General features: G+C 39.3%; 1 protein-coding gene across 7 annotated transcripts in view; it reads left to right on the top strand.

The window, feature by feature from the left end:
- The window catches only part of NEO1 (neogenin 1), a 234108-nt gene that overhangs the window by 74591 nt on the left and 138748 nt on the right, over window positions 1-20769 (top strand). For 6 of the 7 annotated variants that reach the window (XM_042941469.1, XM_042941466.1, XM_042941471.1 and 3 more), the window contains exons 4-5: window positions 2220-2373; window positions 18335-18471. In XM_042941469.1, coding sequence (XP_042797403.1) covers window positions 2220-2373; window positions 18335-18471 — 291 coding nt within the window. Of the gene's footprint in view, window positions 1-1221; window positions 1456-2219; window positions 2374-18334; window positions 18472-20769 lie in introns of those variants that run through there. The other variant, XM_042941472.1, reaches the window with a different exon arrangement.

Raw genomic sequence — 20769 nt, 5'->3', positions numbered from 1 at the left:
CAGGCTCCAGGCTCTGAACTGTCAGCATAGAGCCCGATGTGGGGCTCGAACCCACAAACCACGAGATCATGACCTGAGCAGAAGTCGGATGCTTTACCGACTAAGCCACCCAGGTGCCCCAGGATTTATATAATCTTAATGCCACCTCTCTTCCCATAACGCTCCTTCCATCTGGTACTCTTCTCTCCCTCACTTTGTGATTGTGGCCACCTTATGTTTCTAGAACATTCCAAACACTGTTTTGCTTTAGGTCTTGCTACTTGGCATTTGCTCTGCCTGGAGTCCTCTCTTCCCTCAGATGTCTTCCTGAATCATCTGTCTTATTTCTTTGCTCAAATGTCACTGTATCAATTAAGCCTTCCTTGACCACTGTTTAAAATAAGTCTTCCATTTCTACCCCATAGTTTCCTCTTCTCCTTCGTTTTACTTCAGAACATATCACTATCTGACATATGCTGTCTTGTTTCTTGTGTCTCTCCCCTAATAGTAGGTAAGCTCAATAAGGGTAGGGAATTTTGCTACCAAGAATGGTAACTGGCAGAACAGAAGACAATAGATATTCGTTCAAAGGTGTCTGTTTCTATCAAAATTTGATTAAATGTAGCTAAATCTGGGGGGGGGGGGGGGGGAAGAGAACTATTACCATATTGCAGTGTCTTCCAGCCTACTTCCTGACTTGCTTTTACATGGCAGAGGTCCTGTTTCTTCTTTATACCTGGGGTACCATTCAAGCAAATCCTTAAAACCGGATCCAAGGAAACAAGATTTTTCAGTGTCAAAGGATGAGCCACCACTCAATATCTGAAACATAAACGAAGTACTGAATGTTTCTTTTTACTTAAGTAAGAGAAAACCATACTTTCAAGCACAGTCTTCTTGAATTAATGCAAACTGCTAATCTCGTATAGAATTTTGGGGAAGACGTTGTTTTTGGTATGTTGGTTAAGAGGCAAGGGTGGGTTGATGTCAGCCAAAGAAGCATGTTTAATGGTTGGTTACAGAGGCGAGAGCAGGTTAATGTCAGCTGTAGAAGCAAGTAATTCCACTGCTGAATGGCTGACTTCTAAAGCCTGAGGCTATCACTCATTGGCTGACTTTCCAAGGCATGTTCACTGAAGCGAGTTGTCACTGATCTGTTAGCCCTTGTTTATTTGTTACCATGGCTACAGAACTGTCATCAATTAGTTACACAAGGTTAAAGCCAGCCCTGGTGGTGGTTACCGTGGCTGTAGAATATCTTTTCCTAAGAGTATGGAGACCAGAATCACGTCTCTTTACCTGAGAATGGTCTGTCTTCTCAAAACTTAATACTGGAAATAGATGTTCTACCCATAAAAGTGTAGCCTTTTCAGATGTCCATAAGAGGGCAGCTATATAAAGTGGACACACTCCGAGTAGTAGCCTCATAGCTGTACCATTGTAAAAATCAAAGGATTGACAGACTGCGTGAGTAAGGTAAAGAGACAAAACTCAGAAAGATTTTCATAAGTAACACAGATACAGGGATGTAAAGGAAACCTCTTATGATACCCCTGTGAATGGAGAGGATGCTGTTAAGGATCCTGAACTTGCTCAGTCTTTTCTCTTTGTACCACTCATGAAACATTTACTTATCCAGTCTTTTATTTTTTATTTTTAAAGTTTATTTATTTGAGAGAGATAGAGATAGCATGAGTGGGGGGAGGGGCAGAGAGAGAGAATCCCAAGCAGCAGAGCCCAACACAGGGCTCGAACTCACATACCGCAAGATCATGATCTGAGCTGAAACTAAGTGTTGGACGCTTAACCGACTGAGACACCCAGACACCCCCTTATCCAGTCTTTTAAGGTGAAAGGGATTCGTGTCAAATAATCTCTCAGTTGGTCAGTAAGCACCTTATGTTAGGAGCTATAACTTGTACATCTTTAAGGCCCCCAGAGAGCATAGCACGATGTTTTGCACATTGAAATGACTTAAGAAATGCTTGCTAATTTAATTGGAATTTTCTTGTGTCACTTTTTCTTAAAATATTTAGTTATATAAAGCCAAACAGGGTGCCTGACTGGCTCAGTCAGTAAAGCATGCAGCTCTTGATCTCAGGGTCATGAGTTCAAGCCCCACATTGGGCATGGAGCCTACTTAAAAAATAAATAAAACCACACAGACTGAACAGGAAATTGCAATTCCTCATGATGAAAGTGGTAAAGTGCTTTCTTAATTATTGTCTTCTATTTTTTAGATCCTGAGTTCACATCAAACTTGGTATTTCTGAAACAACCTTCTTCCTTAGTCAGAGTCCTTGGTCAGAATGCAGTGTTGCCGTGTGTCGCTTCAGGACTTCCTCCTCCAGCCATTAGATGGATGAAAAATGAGAAGGCACTTGACCCAGAAAGGTAACGTTGTCTGCCTAAAAGCCTTTTTCAGCCTTAGCTTCAGACTTGGTCTAATCTTGTTTGGGACTACTGATTAATAATGGAAAAAAATGGCCATCTACTTTATTTTTTGTTTAAACACATTATAATGCTCATTTGTCATTCTTGAAATAGTTTCTATACTGTATATGATAAGGATGTTTAAAGAAAAAACTGCTTTCAAAGTACTAAGCGTTTATTCCATTTGTTCCTTCTGAGCTACAGTATACTTAGCTTAAGGCCTCAAGACCTCCTTCCCTAAACTGTTGCAAGAGTTTCTGGTTCTGACTAGCCTGAGGCTTATCATTCATTTTCATGAGTGCAATTTGCATTTTGTTGGTAGTAGTTTTCTTTAACAATAGAAGAAAATGTGTTCCTCATCCTTTTGTTTTTGCCTTTTAAACTCCTGCCACCCTTCTTCTGTGATCAAAATTCTTCCTCTTCCACAAAAACCTTTCTATTAACATCAGCCATCATGTCACCCCTCATTACTTCTTATGTAATGGGTACTTGACCTACGTAATGGGTGCTTTTCTCTGTTGTACTTTGATAAAAGAACTGAGGTAGTGGCAGTGGTGGTATTCAGGTATATTTTGTTTCCAAAACAAAGTTATCTTGTGCGTTGTAGAATGTTTAGTATCACCCTTGGCCTCTGCCTGCTAGATGCCAGTAGCACTCCCAAGTTGTGACAACCAAAAATGTTTCTGGAGCTTGCCAGATGTCCCCTGGGGGACAAAGTAGTCCCAGTTGAGAACCACTGTTGCAGAGTAGTGCTGTCCAATAGAGATATGATGCAAGCCACATATGTAATTTAAAAGTTTTGGTAGCTAAGTTAAAAAAAAACTAAGATGTACATGTGCACTACTAAATACAATAATAATAATTTATACAGTGCACCAGTTAAAGTGAAATGTAGCTCTCCCAAACAATAAAGTCACGGTTAGTGTTACTTCAGCTTTTTAATTTTTTTATTTTTTAAAGTTTATGTATATATTTTGAGAGCGAGAGAGACAGAGTGCAAGTCGGGGAGGAGCAGAGAGAGAAAGAGAGAATATTCAAGCAGGCTCTGCACTGCCAGCATGGAGCCTGACACGGGGTTTGAACCCACAAACCATGAGATCATGACCTGAGCCGAAATCAAGAGTCAGATGCTCAACCATCTGAGTCATCCACGCACCCCTGTGTTGCTTCTGCTTTTATATTTAAATAAAAATTAAATAAAATTCAGCATTCAGTTCTTGAGTCATTCTAGCCACATTTAAAGTGTCAGAAGCCACATCTGGCTAGTGGTTATTGATTTGGACCGAGCAGGTCTAAAGATTCCCAGCTGAGTGATCCAAAGTAAGCAGACAGTCTTAGTTTGTGCACTTGAGTAACCAAGACCTGGGAAGGGGTATCTGTCTAGTCAGCTTGGTGATTGACCTTCAGGTGGGGATGATAGACTGCAGTAAGGTGTTCCATTACCAGAACTAATGGTATCATCTCCAGTATCACCTCTTTCTTTCTCAGCACCCAGCCAGTCACCAACTACTTCTGCCTCTATTTTACTTCCTTTCTTGCCACTCCTTTCTCCAGCTGAATATTTTGCAAAGAATTTATAAGACCTCAAGGGAATATTTAAAATGTATGCCAACTGAAACATAGGGAACCTTTGAAAAGGGGATAAAAATTTGAAGCTCTTAGAGTAGCAATTTTAATTGGCTACATCTTAGAACATAATCTTTATCAGGAGTAGGAAAACTGAAATAGGTTATCTTAAAAGATTTTGTATTTTATCATCATAGAAGGACATTCGGAGGATAGATCATGATAAAGGAGGTTGAGTTCTTATGTAAGAGATAAAAGTGAGGATTGCTGTGATTCTCATTTGCTTATTCAATAATTATCAACATATTGAACACCAATTATGTTAAGCACTGTTCTAGGTACTGGGAACAGAGTAGTGAACCAAATAGACTTTTGCTGTTATGAATCTCATATTCTAGTGGGGAAGAGTCAGACAGTAATTATATAAGCATGTAAAATTTCAGTTTATGGTAAGTGCTATGAAGAACATTAAGACAGAGTATGCCAGGGATGCCAAGAGAGGTAGAGGTAGGATTGCTGTTTTATATATAATGTGTTGGACAGTTGTTCTGTTAGTAGAGTGATTCTCATCTGGGCTCTAGATGTGGGTTGGGGTATACAAACCATGGTAGAAATGTTACATATCTTCCTTTTATGTTGCATAAAATTGTTATATTCAATTTTATTCAAAGATATTTCTCAGGGAAATTTTTTTTTAATTTTTAAAAAATATTTATTTTTGAAAGAGAGCACCAGAGAGAGAGTTGGGGAGGGGCAGAGAGAGAGGGAGCCACAGAATCCAAAGCAGGCTCCAGGCTCTGAGCTGTCTGCACAGAGCCCAGCGTGGGGCTTGAATCCATGAACCATGAGATCGTGACTTGAGCCGAAGGTGGACGCTTAACCAACTGAGCCATCTAGGTGCCCCAAAAATGTTTTGTAATTAAACCAAATGTGAATATATCATGGCTAGTAGTATCCCTCTGAATTTTAAGGATAAGTCAGAAGACTTAAGACTAAGTAGACTGTTTTCTACCTTGAGTTCTCCAGGTTTCTGAATACTTGGGTTAGGTGGTAGAAAAGTCTGAGAAGCATTGCTTTTGTATAGCACTGTCTCAGGAAGTTCACAAGCATATAAAAGGGCAAATGTTGATGTTGTTCATGTCAGTATTTCCAGACCCTCGCATAGTGTGTGGCACATAATGGGGGAGGGAGAAGTGGTGACCAATATTTTTCGGTCAGATGTCTGAATGTAGTGTAGGAAAATCAGAGTGCTTCAGGTTAGATATAGGTAATTACTCAAAATGTCTTTGTTTCTACCAGTGTATTATGAGATATGTCGATGGGCCTTAGCTAATAAATTATTTAGACCTCAAATTAGAAAGAAATTTTGTAATTGGAAGAAACAAGTGGGTAGAAATCTAGATAGTACTAGGCTGGCTCTAGTAAAAATCTTTAACTGTTAGACATCTTTCTCCATTGCTAATCTAAGACCGCTTTGAAAATGAATATTTTAAAACATTACTGGGTAGGATTTAAGATGGTGGAGTAGTAGGAGCACCCTAGGCTTGGCTTGTTCCTTGAACACAGCTAGATGAATATCAAATCATTCTGAATACCCAAGAAATTGATCTAAAGACTGACAGAACAAACTGCACAACTAGAGGGAGAGAAGAGGCCACATCGTGGAAGGTAGGTGTGGAGATATGATTTGGGGGAGAAGTAGATCATGGGTGCTGCAAAGATGAGAGAGAGAGAGAAAGAAAGAGAGAGAGAGAGAGAGGGGATCACACAAGGAAAACCCTTCTCCAAAACCATTGGCTGGGAAAAGGAGAGGGGCTGATTTTTGTGTTTTTACAACCAACAAGGCTCAAAGACTTGAGTTTTGGAGGTCTGTGGCATGGGTGGTGTGGAGCCCAGAGGGCACTGTAGTGCTCCTGTAGAGAAGAAGGGCAGATAGCCCAGGGGCAGATGGTGTACTGGGAGAGGTGGTTCCCCCTTCTTAAAGAGCATCTGGGAAAAGTGGCATTGTCTCTCCAGAGACAAAAGGGCTGGTGGGCACCATTAACCCTCCCTTGCCCCTCAGCATAGGCACAGAGCCATCTGCTGAAGGCAGCTAATGTGGACAGTGGCTCTTTGCTGTGCTTTACTCCAGATTCCACACCCCTGCTCTTTGCTGCGACTGCCCTTCTGGGACAAACCTACATCAGTCCCAATGTGGCAAGACCCTCCCTTAGAGGACCAGTGTGAGTCCATACCACACTAGTTCCCTAAAGTTTGGAGTTTTAAAACTCAGCCAGCCTGCCTGGGATAGAACACAGACACATTGTGCTGTTGGATGGGCAGATGCCCCACACATAGGCAGGGTGAAGGCAGTGAGCTGAAGGACACCTGTGACATTGAAGGAGATTGTTTGCTCTTCTAGGAGGGCTCCTCGAACAGCAGTGGGCATGAACTCTCACTCTGGGCATGAGGGAGGGGGCTGGTGCCATTTCTGTCCCCATCCCTCAGGGTAAACTGACTTCAGTAAGCAGCACAGCACCAACAGTGGTGGCCTGAACCGCTTACATAAAGGCCCACCCCTCTGTACTTTGCACCCCTCTGCTTTTTGTAGGGAAGTGTGCCTGAGAACCAAAGCAGCAAGCCCCTCCCCCAGGAGACCAGCACAAACCCCCGACCATAGAGTTCTGCAAAGCTTCAACTCTGGTGGAAATAGCATCAGGTCTATTTTAACAAGCAGACAGACTAGAGCACACCTAATTAAAACCTGCCAGCCACACTCTGGCCAAGGTCCAAACACTCCCCACTGCAGGCAAGGAGTAACTGCAGAGGACTGACCTGAGGGAAAGAGCAGCCAAAACACAGCAGTAGAGTGTACACAGAATACACCAGAGACACTTCCTGAAGCACCAGACCCTGGACAGTATATGGCCTCTTCTTCATAAAGCCGTTATTCTCAGGAGGCAGAAACTTAACAGGCTTTTCTAACACAGAGAAGACAGCAGAGACATAGACATAATGCCAAGATGGAGAAATAGATCCCAAAAGAAAGAACAAGAAAAGGTCATGGCCAGGGATCTAATTGAAACAGATATAAGTAATCTGCCTGATCCAAAATCTAAAGCAGGAATCATAGAGATACTGGCTGAGCTTGAGAAAAGCATAGAAGACACCAGGGAGTCCCTTAGCACAGAGATAAAAGCCCTAAAAACTAGTCAGGCTGAAGTAAAAAATACTATAACCAAGATACAAAACTGAAAGCAGAGGAACTAAGTGATACAGAAGATAAAATTAGGGAAAATAATGAAGCTGAAAAGAAGAGGGAAAGAAAAACACTGGATCACAGATGTAGACTTAGAAACTCAGTGACTCTATAAAGCATAATAACAACATTCAGGAGTATAGATAACATTCTTCTAGAAATCCCAGAAGAAGAAGAAGGAGAAGAAGAAGGAAGAGGGTTTATTTGAAGAAATTATAGCTGAAAACTTCCCTAACCTGGGGAAGGAAAGAGACCTCTAAATCCAGGAGGCACAAAGAGCTCCCATCAAAATCAACAAAAGCAGGCCAATGCCAAGACATACCATAGTTAAATTTGCAAAATATAGAGATAAAAAAATCATAAGAGCAGCAAGACAAAAGAAGTCCCTAACTTACAAGGGAAGACAAATAAGGGTAGCATCAGATCTCTCGACAAAAACTTTGCAGGACAGAGGGAGTGGCATGATATATTCAGTGTGCTAAGTGGGAAAAATATGCAGTCCAAATTATTCTTATCCAGCAAGGCTATCATTCAGAATAGAAGGAGAGATAGTTCCCAGAAAAACAAAAACTAAAGGAGTTCATGACCATTAAACCAGCCTTGCAAGAAATATTAAAGGGGACTCTTTGGGAAAGAAAGACCAAAAGTGACAGAGACTAGAGAAAGGAAATCTCTAGAAACAACAAAACAAGTAATAAGATGGCACTAAATTCATATCTATCAATAATCACTGAATGTAAATGGACCAGATATTCCAATCAAAAGACATAGGGTGTCAGAATGGATAAAAAAACAAGACCCATCTATATGCTGCCTATATAACTCATTTTATAGACCTAAAGACACCCGCAGATTGAAAGTGAGGGGATAGTGAGAACCATTTATCATGCTAATGGACGTCAAAAGAAAGCCAGAGTAGCAGTACTTAATATCAGACAAACAAGATTTTAAACTGAAGATTGTAACAAGAGATGAAGAAGGGTACTGTATCATAATAAAAGTGTGTATCTCACACGAAGACCTAACAATTTTAAATATTTATGCCCCCAACTTGAGAGAACCCAAATAGGTACAACAATTAAACATAAAGGCACTCATTCATAATAATACAATAAAAGTAGGGGGCTTTAATATCTCACATCAATGGACAGATTAAGTAGAAAATCAACAAGGAAACAATGGCTTTGAATGACACATTGGTCTAGATGGACTTAACATATATATTCAGAACATTTCATCCTAAAGCAGCAAAATATACATTCTTTTAAAGTGCACATGGGAAAATCTCCAGAATAGATCATATACTAGGTCTTAAATCAGGCCTCAACAAGTGCAAAAAGATTGAGATCATACTGTGCATGTTTTCTGACCACAATAGTATGAAACTTGAAGTCAACCACAAGAAAAAATTTGAAAAGACCAAAAATACATGGAGATTAAAGCCATCCTACTAAAGAATGAATGGGTCAACCAGGAAATACAAGAAGAAATAAAAAGTACATGGAAACAATTGATAATGAAAATGTGACAGTCATAAACCTTTGGGATGCAGCAACAGAGGTCATAAAAGGAAAGAATATAGCAATACAGGCCTACCTCAAGAAGCAAGAAAAATCTCAAATGTACAACCTAACTTTACACCTAAATGAGCTAGAAAACAAACAACAAATCAAGCTGAAAGCAGAAGAAGGGAAATAAGATCAAGCAGAAATAAATGAAACAAATAGAAACAAAACCCAGTGGAACAGATCAATGAAACCAGGAGCTGGTTCTTTGAAAGAAGTAAAATTGACAAACTCCTAGCCAGACTTATGAAAAGAAGAGAGGACCCAAATAAATAAAATCACAAATAGGAGAGATCACAACCAACACCACAGAAATGCAAATAATTATAAGAGAATTTTATGAAAAATTACATGCCAACAAATTGGGCAATCTTTAAGCAATGGATAAATTTCTAGAAACACATAAACTACCAAAATTGAAACAGGAAGAAATAGAAAACTTGAACAGATTGACAACCAGCAAAGAAATTGAAACAGTAATCCAAAATCTCTCAACAAACAAAAGTCTAGGGCCTGATCGCTTCCCAGGGGAGTTCTACCAAATGTTAAAAATGTTTTTTTTTTTTTTTAACATTTATTCATTTTTAGAGACACAGAGCATGAGTTGGGTGGGGGGGGGGGGGGGGGGGAGGGGGGGCGGGCAGCACAGAGAGAGAGAGAGAGAGAGAGAGAGAGAGAAAGAGAATCCGAAGCAGGCTCCAGGCTCTGAGCTGTCAGCACAGAGCCTGATGTGTGGCTCGAACTCACGAAGCATGAGATCATGACCTGAACCGAAGTTGGATGCTTAACCTACTGAGCCACCCAGGCGCCCCTCTACCAAACATTTAAAGAAGAGAATACCTGTTCTTCTCAAACTGTTTTCAAAAAACAGAAATGGAAAGAAAACTTCCAAACTCATTCTATGAGGCCAGGATTACATTGATCCCCAAACCAGACAAAGACCCTACTAAAAAAGAATTCTAGGCCAATATCCTTGATGAACATGCATGCAAAAATTCTCAACAAAATGCTAACAAATCAAATCCAACAGTATATTAAAAGAATCATTCACCATGATCAAATGGGATTCATTCCTGGTTTGCAAGGGTCATTTATTATTGGCAAATCAATCAACATGATACACCACATCAATGAAAGCAAAGGATAAGAACCATATGATCCTCTCATTAGATGCACAAAAAGCATTTGACGAAGTACAGCATCCATTCTTGATTAAAAAACAAAACAAAACCTACTTCCACATCATAAAGGCCATATATGAAAGATCCACAGCTAATGGTCATTCTCAATGGGGAAAAACTGAGAGCTTTTCCTCTCAGGTGAGTAACAAGACAGCGTTGTCCACCCTCACCATTACTATTTAACATAGTCCTAGCGTCAGCAGTTCAGACAACAAAAAGAAATGAGATGGCAAGGAAGAAATCGAATTTTCACTATTCATGGATGACATGATACTGTATGTAGAAAATCCAAGAGTCCACCAAAAAAGCTGTTAGAACTGATCCATAAATTCAGTAAAGTCGCAGAATATAAAAGTCAACGTACAGAAATCTGTTGGATTTCTATACACAAATGATGAAGCAGCAGAAAGAGAAATTAAGGAATAGATCCAATTTACAGTTGCATCAGAAACATAAGATATGTAGGAATAAACCTAACCAGAGGTAAAAGATTTGTATGCTGAAAACTATGGAACACTTCTGAAAGAAGTTGAAGATGACAGTGGAAAAACATCCCATACTCATGGACTGGAAAAACAATTATTGTTAAAATGTCTAAACTACCCAAAGCAGTCTACACATTTAATGCAATCCCTGTCAAAATACCATCAGCATTTTTCACAGCTAGAACATACAGTCCTCAAGTATGTATGGACTCACACAGGACCCCAAATAGCCAAAGCAATCCTGAAAAAGATAAGCAAAGTTGGAGGCATCATAATTCTGGATTTCAAGCTATATTACAAAACTGTAGTCAAGACAGCATGGTACTGGCACAAAAACAAACACATAGACCAATGGAACAGAATAGAAAACCCAGAAATGGACCTGCAACTATATGGTCAGCTCATCTTCAACAAAGCAGGAAAGAATATCCAATGGAAGAAGGTCTGTCAACAAATGGTCTTTGGAAAACTGAATAGCAGCTTGCAGAAGAATGAAACTGGATCACTTTCTTACACCATACACAACAGTACATTCAAAATGAATGAAAGACCTCAATGTAAAATAGGAAACCATTAAAATCCTAGAAGAGAACACAGGCAGCAACCTCTTTGACTTCAGCTATAGCAACTTCTTACTAGACACATCTCCAGAGGCAAGGGAAATGAAAGCAAACATGAACTATTGGGACTTTATCAAGATAAAAGTCTCCTGCATTGGGAAGGAAACAATCAATAAGGCTAAAAGGTAACTGATGGAATGGGAGAAGATATTTGCAAATAATCTATCTGATAAAGGGTTAGTATCCAAGATCTATAAAGAACTTATCAAACTCAACACCCAAAAACCAAATAATCCAGTGAAGAAATGGGCAAAAGACATGAATAGACATTTTTCCAGAGAAAACATACAGATGGCTAATAGGCACATGAAAAAATGCTCAATATCACCTATCATCAGGGAAATACAAATCCAGACCACGTTGAGATACTACCTCACACCTGTCAAAATGGCTAAAATTAACATAAGACAACAGACTTTGGCAAGGATGTGGAGAAGGGGGAACCCTCTTATGCTGTTGGTAGGAATGCAAACTGGTGCAGCCATTCTGGAAAACAGTATGGAGCTTCCCTCAAAAAATTGAAAATAGAACTGCCCTGTGATCTATCTACTATGCACTAAATGCACTACTAGGCATTTACCCAAATGATATAAAAATACTGATTCAGAGGGGCATATGTACCCTGATGTTTATAGCAGCATTATCAACAATAGCCAAATTATGGAAAGAGCCCAAATGTCCATTGATTGATGAATAAAGAAGATGTGGTATACATGCAGTGGAATATTACTCAGCCATCAAAAACAATGAAATCTTGACATTTGCAGTGATCTGGATGGAGCTCAAGAGTTTATGCTAAGTAAAATCAGTCAGAGAAAAGACATATACCATATGATTTCACTCACATGTGAAACATGATCGTGGTATGGGGAGAGAGGGAGGCAAACCATAAAACAGATTCTTTTTTTGTTTGTAATTTTTTTAAATGTATATTTATTTTTGAGAGAGAGCTGGGAAGGGGCAGAGAGAGAGGGAGACACAGAATCCGAAGCAGGCTCCAGGCTCTGAGCTGTCAGCACAGGGCCTGGCATGGGGCTTAAACTCACGAACTATGAGATCATGTTCATGTGAGACTTGAGCCAAAGTCAAACACTTAACTGACTGAGTCACCCAGGCGCCCCCAAACAGAGTCTTAACTATAGAGAACAAACTGAAGGTTGCTGGAGGAAAGGTGGGTAAGAGATGGGTTAAATGGGTGATGGGTATTAGGAATGCACTTGTTGTGATGAGCAGTGGGTGTTATATGTAAGTGATGAATCACTAAATTCTACTGAAACTAATGTTATGCCATATGTTAACTAAATGGAATTTAAATAAAAACTTGAAACTAACTACATATTTTTGACCATTAAATTAAATAGAGGCCCCTGGGTGGCTCAGTCGGTTGAGCGTCCAACTTCAGCTCAGGTCATGATCTCACAGTCTGTGGGTTCAAGCCCCACGTTGGGCTCTGTGCTGACAGCTCAGAGCTTGGAGCCTACTTTGGGTTCTGTGTCTCCCTCTCTCTCTGCCCTTCCCCTGCTCATGCTCTGTCTCTCTCTGTCTCAAAAATAAATAAAAACATTTAAAAAATTTAAAAAAATTAAATAAATGAAACATTACCATGGTGTTTGTAACTAAGAATTGATGTGTTTACTTAATCTTTTGATTGCATTTGTTTAGATCTAAACCAAACGTAGTATTGAAGGAAGGGTGGTGGAAATGTATCCCATTCATTGAGTTGTTTTAAAGGGAGAGAATTGAGAAAATATAAATGATAAAGTATAGAGGAACTGACAGCACAAAGTAATTTAGTAACCATGTAATTTCTGTTTCTGTGCAATGATAGATCAGAACTCAGCTGCAAATGAACAAGTTACAGTTATAAAAATGCTTAATGTTATTATAATTGACAATAGTAGAAAAATTGGATTACTTAAAAAAACAAATGAGGACTTCCATTTCTGGGAAGATGGAATAGATATGTTTTTTCCTGTTCTTCCTACTATAAAAACCCCAGACATCATATATGAAACAAACATAAGACTTTAAAAGGTGGAGAGAGGAAGACTGACTGGTTAGAGACCTTGGGACCCAAGTAACACCATGATGGTGACTTCCTTGGGTTTTGTTTTTGTTTTGCGCATCTCAGCTTGAGCTGAAGAAGCTTCCAACCTGGAAGTGCCAAGAGGCACATTCAGAATTGCTCTGAACAAAAGTGTACTCTCTCTGGGCAGAGGACCGGGGAAGGTGGTGTCAGTGGACACCATGTGAGAATGGTAATGAGACATTCCTTCTGCACCCAGCCAGAAGGTAGTACCAGTGAAGGCCTAATGGGGAGCTCTGACTGTTAAGGAATAAGAGGAATCCCTTTCTCCCCTTGGATATTAAAATGGAGACTGAGGAACCTGAACTTTTGCCTCCCATCTCACAGTAATGAGGTGGTGCCTCCCCCTTCCTCTGCTAGAGCAGTGTCAGAAGAAGCCAGCTAAAGCACAAGGTTTAGTGACATCCAGAGTCTCACAACAATACCCCAAATATCCAGATTTCAATTTAAAATCACTCACCAGGGGCGCCTGGGTGGCTCAGTCAGTTGGATATCTCATTTCAGCTTGGGTCATGATCTTGTGGCTCGTGGGTTCGAGCCCCGCGTTGGGCTCTGTGCTGACAGCTTGGAGCCTGGGCCTGCTTTGGATTCTGTGTCCTCCTGTCTCTCCGCCCTTCCCCAGCTTGCACTCTGTCTCTCCTTCAAAAGTAGATAAGGATTAAAAACAATTTTTTTAAAAAAATCACTCATCATACCAAGAACCAGAAAAATCTCAAACGAGAAGAGACAATAGATGCTAACACTGAGATGGCAGGTTTTAGAATTATCTGTTGGATTTTAAACCAGTCACCATAAAAATGCTCCAATAAGCAATTACGAACACATTTGAAACAAGTGAAAAAATAGAGGATCTCCAGAAAGACGCACATGGGTGGCTCAGCTGGTGAAGTGTCTGACTCTTGATATCGGTTCAGGTCGTGATCTTGTGGTGGTGGGATCGAGCCCTGAGCTGGGCTCTGTGCTGAGCGTGGAGCCTGCTTGTGAGTCTCTCTCCCCCCTCTCTCTGCCCCTCCCCCACTCGATGGCACAGGCATGCATGCCCTCTCTTTCTCTCCAAATAAACTTAAAAAAAAGAGTATCTTAGCAAATACATAGAAAAGTCTCCTCAAATAAATAGTTTTAAGGGACCTAGTGGAAATTTTTGACCCGAGACATTAAAAAAAAAAAAAAAATTAAAAATTCAGTGGATGACCTCAGCAGCAGACTGGATGGGACAGAGGAAAGAATCCTTGAACTACAAAAAAAGAAGATGCAATGATCAGCATTAGGGCTGAAACAGGGGATGCTACTACAGATCCTGCAGGCATCAAAGTGATAATAAGGGAATGCTATGAGCAACTATACACAAGTAAATTTGACAACTTATGCAAAATAAACTGTTTGCTCAAAAACACAACCTACCACATCTAGCCCAATATGAAACAGATAATTTGAATAGGTCTCTGTTAAGGAGGTTGACTTTGTAATTTTAAAACTCCTGAAAAAGAGGGGCACCTGGGTGGCTCAGTCGATTAAATGTCTGACTCATGATTTTGGCTCAGGTCACGATCTCACAGTTCATGAGTTCAAGCCCCATTGTCAGGCTTTGTGCTTTATCGGCATGGAGCCTGCTTGGAATTGTGTCTCCCTCTGTCTCTGCCCCTTCGCCACCCATGGTCTCTCTCTTTTTCTCTCTCTCTCTCAAAATAAACAAGTTAGAAAAAAAGGCTCTCCAAAAAGAAGTCTCCAGGCCCACATAGTTTCACTGGAGAATTCTAATGTTTAAAGAAGAATTAACACCAGTTTTACACAATCTCTCCAGAAACTAGAAGAGAAGGAATTGGGGGTGTCTAGGTGGCTTAATTGGTTAAGCGTCTGACTCTTGGTTTCAGCTTAGGTCATGATCTCATGGTTGGAATTGAGCCCTGCATCATGCAATGTGCTGACAGCATGAAGCGTACTTGGGATTCTCTCTCCCTGCTTATCCATGCTCTCTCTCTCTCTCTCTCTCTCTCTCTCTCTCTCAAAAAAAAAAAAAAACACTTTAAAAAAGAAGGAATTGAAGCTAGTATCACTCTGATACCAAAACCAGACAAAGATAGTACAAAAAAGAAAACTGCAGGCCAATATACCCCATGAATATAAACATAAAAATTCTTATTTTTTTTATCCTTTCTTTTTCTTCCAAATTTTTATTTACATTCTAGTTAGTTAACATACAGTGCAATATTGGTTTCAGGAGTAGAATGCAGTGATTCATCACTTACATACAACACCCAGTGCTCATCATAACAAGTACCCTCCTTATTACCCGTCACCCATCTAACCCACCCCCACCCATCTTCCTCGGTTTGTTCTCTATCTTTGAGTCTCGTCTAGTTTATCTTTCTCTCCACCTAAGTGTTCATTGATGAATGAATGGATAAAGAAGATGTGTGTGTGTGTGTGTGTGTATGTATGTATGTATGTATATATACACACACATTGTGTATACAATGTATATATACAATGTGTGTGTGTATATATAGATATAGATACACACACTGTATATATACATTGTATACATGTATATATATATATAAAAGCTCAGATCTCATAACATCATTGTCAACCCCCTACCCATTTATTCATGTATGTATGTATGTATGTATTTTTTTTTTATTGTTTTTAGACTAAGGACTCAAATTATTAAAATGGCTTTCAAAACCTTGTGTGGTCTGGCTCCATTCTCCTCTTTCTTTTTTTTTCTCTCTTAAACCAGGCCACACTAGTTATTTTTAGATCCCCAAACACAGTGTAGTCCTTTCTGCCACTGTTCCTTTGCATATGCTAGTCCTTCCTTCTGAAATCTTTTTCTCCTTTTCATTATTGATTAGCTCCTCCTCATTTTTCCGATCTCAGTCCAAAGGTTACTTTGGTCAGAATATTTCTTTATTTCTAATTTCCTGGTAGGTCCTTTTGGTATGCCATTTTGTAGAATTATCATCTTTTATGTGTGTCTTTCCCACTGAGTTGCATGGGTGCACTGTTGTGTTTTTGCTCACTGCTACATCCCCAGCTACTACCTGACACATAGAGGCATGCCAACAAGTGTTTGCCAAATGAGCAGATATATCCCTCTCCTTACCTTCTCTTGCATCGTTTCTAAGAGTGGTCAATACTTTTTGTTTTCTCTTTACCTCTGTTATTATTGCCCATATTTTATCTTCTTTCTCTTTAATTCTGGACCCTTACAGTGATTTTACAATCAAACTTTCTTCTTCTAGTTTTTTCCCCTTCCTCTTCTTCACTAAATTATGTGATTTATCTGCTTAAAAGCCTTTTCCTTGGCCAAAAAGAAAAAAAAAAAAAGTATTCTTAGCACACTAAGCTCTCTTAGATTGACCCCGACTACCCAGGGGATACACACACATACTCCCTTTGTCCAGCAACACTCAGTCTAACTTGAGTTCAGTGACCAGGCATAAACTTTTCACATATTGTTCCTTTTGCTTGTATCTTTGAATTTTGGAGTTCTAAAGACTTGATTGCCATCTTACTGTAAGCCAGTATATCATCGTGTGAACAAGTTAAGTGAATTCTACCAGGCTAATGGACATTCTTCCTCCCAGGCTTCTTTTAAGGGAGTAAAATCAATTCCATTAAGAAAGATTACAATCTGTAGTGATACTCAGTTATGGCAAATATGAGGCAAAACAAGTATCAGGAGTATTTTTTAGCATAACTGTTAGATATAAATTACTATCTGTCAGTTCAAAAGTCCCATACCAACTAGTATTTCAAGTTATGTTCAACTGGGTATCACATGTATATATTGCTGAATTTCCACTCGTGAATGTTGTTTTCCATTTCTTAAGATTAATAGCGATTTTATCTAAGGGTGAAATAGAGGATTTTAATTTTTGTGAATTTTTTCCTACTTTTTGAGGCACGGAATGCCTTTCTGTCTTATCCTAGTAGTCCGTGCTCTGTTTCATGATATGTTGTATTGCTTCCCTATCTCATCACATTAAGTTGGGATTTGAGGGCATAATAGAGATGTTTCACATTGGAAGGCCGCTTGACAAAGTTTAGTTGTGACCTTGCAGGGTATTTCTTAGAGAAGTCGCCAGACCTCATTCTGGTTTTCCTCTTTCTTTGTTCAGAAACTTAATCTTGTTTATCAAATTCAGGAAGACTAATTACTCAGACTAAAAGTGTACTGACATTTAAGCCAGAATAGCACTTTACTTAGGTTGAGAATTATAATCGTAGCACAGAATAGTCATTTCCTCTATTTTTTGCACAGCAGGAATTTTATGTGAAAAGCCAAATTAGAATCAGAACATTTTTCATTGAACATAGATACAGATAGGAAATGTGACAGTACTAAAATTTGAGAGAAAAAAAATCGGCCTATGAAAACCAGGTTAGACTAACATAGAACCTCAAAATAAAAATAAAATTACAACTCTACAAACTCTCCAAATCAACTAAACTTGTTTACTTTGTAAAAATTTGATGAAAATATTGATTTGTGATTTCTTCCTCAATGTTGTAGGATTATTTTACTTTTTCTTCAAATATTCCTTTAAAAGATTTAAATCACTCTGTAGATTTGGATTATAGTGGGCAGCATCCTTGTTGATAAATGGCATGATAGCTGATTCTCACCCGGCAACCACACCCAGGGAGCTGTTCCCTGGCAACCGTGTTCCCTCCCTTCCCTGCCCTTTTTCCTCCCCTTCCCAGCCAAGCCACCAGAGGAAACTTTCAGTAGGCACTGTGGCCCCATGACTTTATGTCTCTGATCTGACATTTTACCCTCTCCATTAGTCCTCTCAGTGTGGCGTGCTATAGTGGAGTGACTCTGAGATTGATTCCAGACTTAAAAATTACATAATTTGTAGAAAAACTGGGTAGAGTCGGGAGGCAGGGATGACTATGAGGAGTGGAATTGGTTACAAAAGTGGTCTGCTTTTGAGAATAATTAGAAGTGTTGGAGATAATTCATTGTAACATTTTGGTTTGTATTTGTGATATTTATGCACTTAAATATGAGCAAAGCAAATTGGACTAAATTATATTCTGCTAATTTTATGTTAGTCTCACTCCTTATGTAGCCATATGAATAACCTGTTTAAGTGTTTTCTCTGTTTTATGTGGAAAGTTTCTCAGGTATTATTTTCCTAGCTCTGAAATGTATCAATATTTTTTATACAGCTCTGAAAAATTGGCGTTGCTGGCAGGTGGTAGTCTGGAGATCAGTGATGTCACTGAGGATGATGCGGGGACTTACTTTTGTATAGCTGATAATGGAAATGAGACCGTTGAAGCTCAAGCAGAGCTTACAGTACAAGGTATGTAACCATTTCCTGTCTAAATAAATTCTGTGTACTGTATGGGTTTGCTAATTATTTAACATCAAAGTGAAAGAGGCAATATAGGATAGAGTTAACACCCTGAGCTTTAAGCCAGATTGCTTAGGTTCATACTATAGGAAATTTGCTTAACTTCTCTGGCCCTCATTTACCTCATCTGTAAAATGGAGATAATAAGAGCACTCACCCCATTGAGGTTGTTTTAAGGATTAAAAGAGTTCGTGTTTGTAAACCTCCTGGCCTATGTGACTAGAATATGATAAGAGCTCAGTTACTGGTATTATCTGTAGTACTAGCAGTAGTGTGGGGAATGCTGTGTTCTGGGACATCTGGAAGGTTCAGTTCACTCTTCTTGTCACAGAGACTTCTTGTACTCTGATCTAGAACCCTTTATCTCCTAAGTATTGGTGTCCCCTCCTTTTAGGAGAATAGATCACCCAGGACGGAATGCTCTGTGACTCTCAATGTAACATGGTCGTCTCTCCGATGATTTGATGATGTATTTCTTTCTGTTCAACTAATGTTGGTCATCACAGCATCTCCTCTAACAGGTTCTCTGATTTAGAAGTCAGAGAAAATGAACATGACATGTGCACATAATCTCTTCTTTATCCTATCTCCCTTGCCCTTCCTCCATATTGAAATGTACCCTCAGAGAAATATTTGCTCTCTCCTATGATTTGTCTATACCCTCATTTATCTTGTTTCTTTCTTTTTTTTTTTTTAATTTATTTATTTCTGAGACAGAGACAGAGCATGAGCAGGGGAGGGACAGAGAGAGAGGGAGACACAGAATCAGAAGCAGGCTCCAGGCTCTGAGCTGTCAGCACAGAGCCCGACGCGGGGCTCGAACTCACAAACCGTGAGATCATGACCTGAGCCGAAGTCGGTCGCTCAACCGACTGAGCCACCCAAGCGCCCCTCATTTATCTTGTTTCAAATAAAAATTTTTAAGGACTTTTCTAGTACTTTCAGGAAAATTTACCATTGTTTGGATATGTAGAGGTATGTATTGGTTCATGATATTCGTTATTACCTTGTCTCAAATTGTATCATATTTGATAAAATACTTCCTGATCTGTGGTTTGGGGTTGTCTCACATTTTTATTAAAGTTTCTCTTGGTACACTGGTGGGTTTTAGAGTAGGAATCACAATAGTCACATTTATACTCCCAGCAGTCATGAGAGGACTCAAATTTGTTTTGTTCTCATCCAACATGGGGCTCAAACTCATGACCCCAAAATCAAGAGCCGCATGCTCTTCTGACTGAGCCAGTCACGCACCCCTCAAGTTTGTTTTTGATAGGAATTGGAGAATAGATTGCTTGGGATCTTATGCTGACAAAGGCACAGAATGTTTATGTTCTCTGTTGCTATTTGTGGGTGGATTCGTAATCTCTGAAAATCAAAAGAGCAATCCTTAGACTATAACTATTACAGTTATTTACATAACTTTTGCCTCAGTTGAGCTCAGCCATTGTTCTTGGCTAGGTGGAAGGTTGGCTATGACCAGTTGTAGAATGACCAATTTATTTCTTTACCTCTATGTGGGTGGGATCATACAAGTAGAATATTAGTGAACTCCATCTTATTTGGCCCCTGTGCCTCCCTTAGTAGATGTTTTCTCTTTTTGTTTTTACCATTAATCAGATTCTTAGCCTAACACTCTCTTCCATTTCCTACCTGTGCCTGTTTCCTCTACTGTGAAGTACCTTGTCGTTAACCTCACATTGTGAGGCATGGTGTTCACCATACATGTCAGTTCCATTTGTCCGTGTGGTTATTTTCTCCTTTTTAACTTTTATTCATTGTATGGAATCAAGTTAGGACTCTTCCTGTTAACTTAATTAACTATATTTTTTTAGTTATAATACATACATCTTACAGTTTATACCAAGTTCCATCTTATTATCTGTGCCTATAGAAAGTACCTTTTAAATGAGTACATTCTAGAAAACTGAGAAAAGAATAAGAGTGAGGAAACCTAGGTGTTAAAAATTGTCACAGACCTTCTCTAATCAAAACAGCATGGTATTGGCCCAAGAGAAGTCAACAAAAAGGAATAAAATCTAGCTGTTACAAGTGAATACAGAACTTAAAAATATTATCAAAGTGGGAATTCAGTTCAGAGGGAAAATCTTTTATTTACTAAAGGGTATTGGTATAATAGATTTTCAAGTAGGAGGCTATAAAATTGGATCTGTACTTCAGACCAAAGGTCAGAATGTGAAAAAGTGAAGATTATATGGGTTAATGTTTATATTATCTCTGCTGGAA

This window comes from Panthera leo, chromosome B3 (assembly GCF_018350215.1).
Source record: "Panthera leo isolate Ple1 chromosome B3, P.leo_Ple1_pat1.1, whole genome shotgun sequence".
Lineage (NCBI taxonomy): Eukaryota > Metazoa > Chordata > Mammalia > Carnivora > Felidae > Panthera > Panthera leo.
The sequence above is the reverse complement of the archived record's forward strand: the minus strand, read 5'-3'. Positions and strand labels throughout refer to the sequence as shown.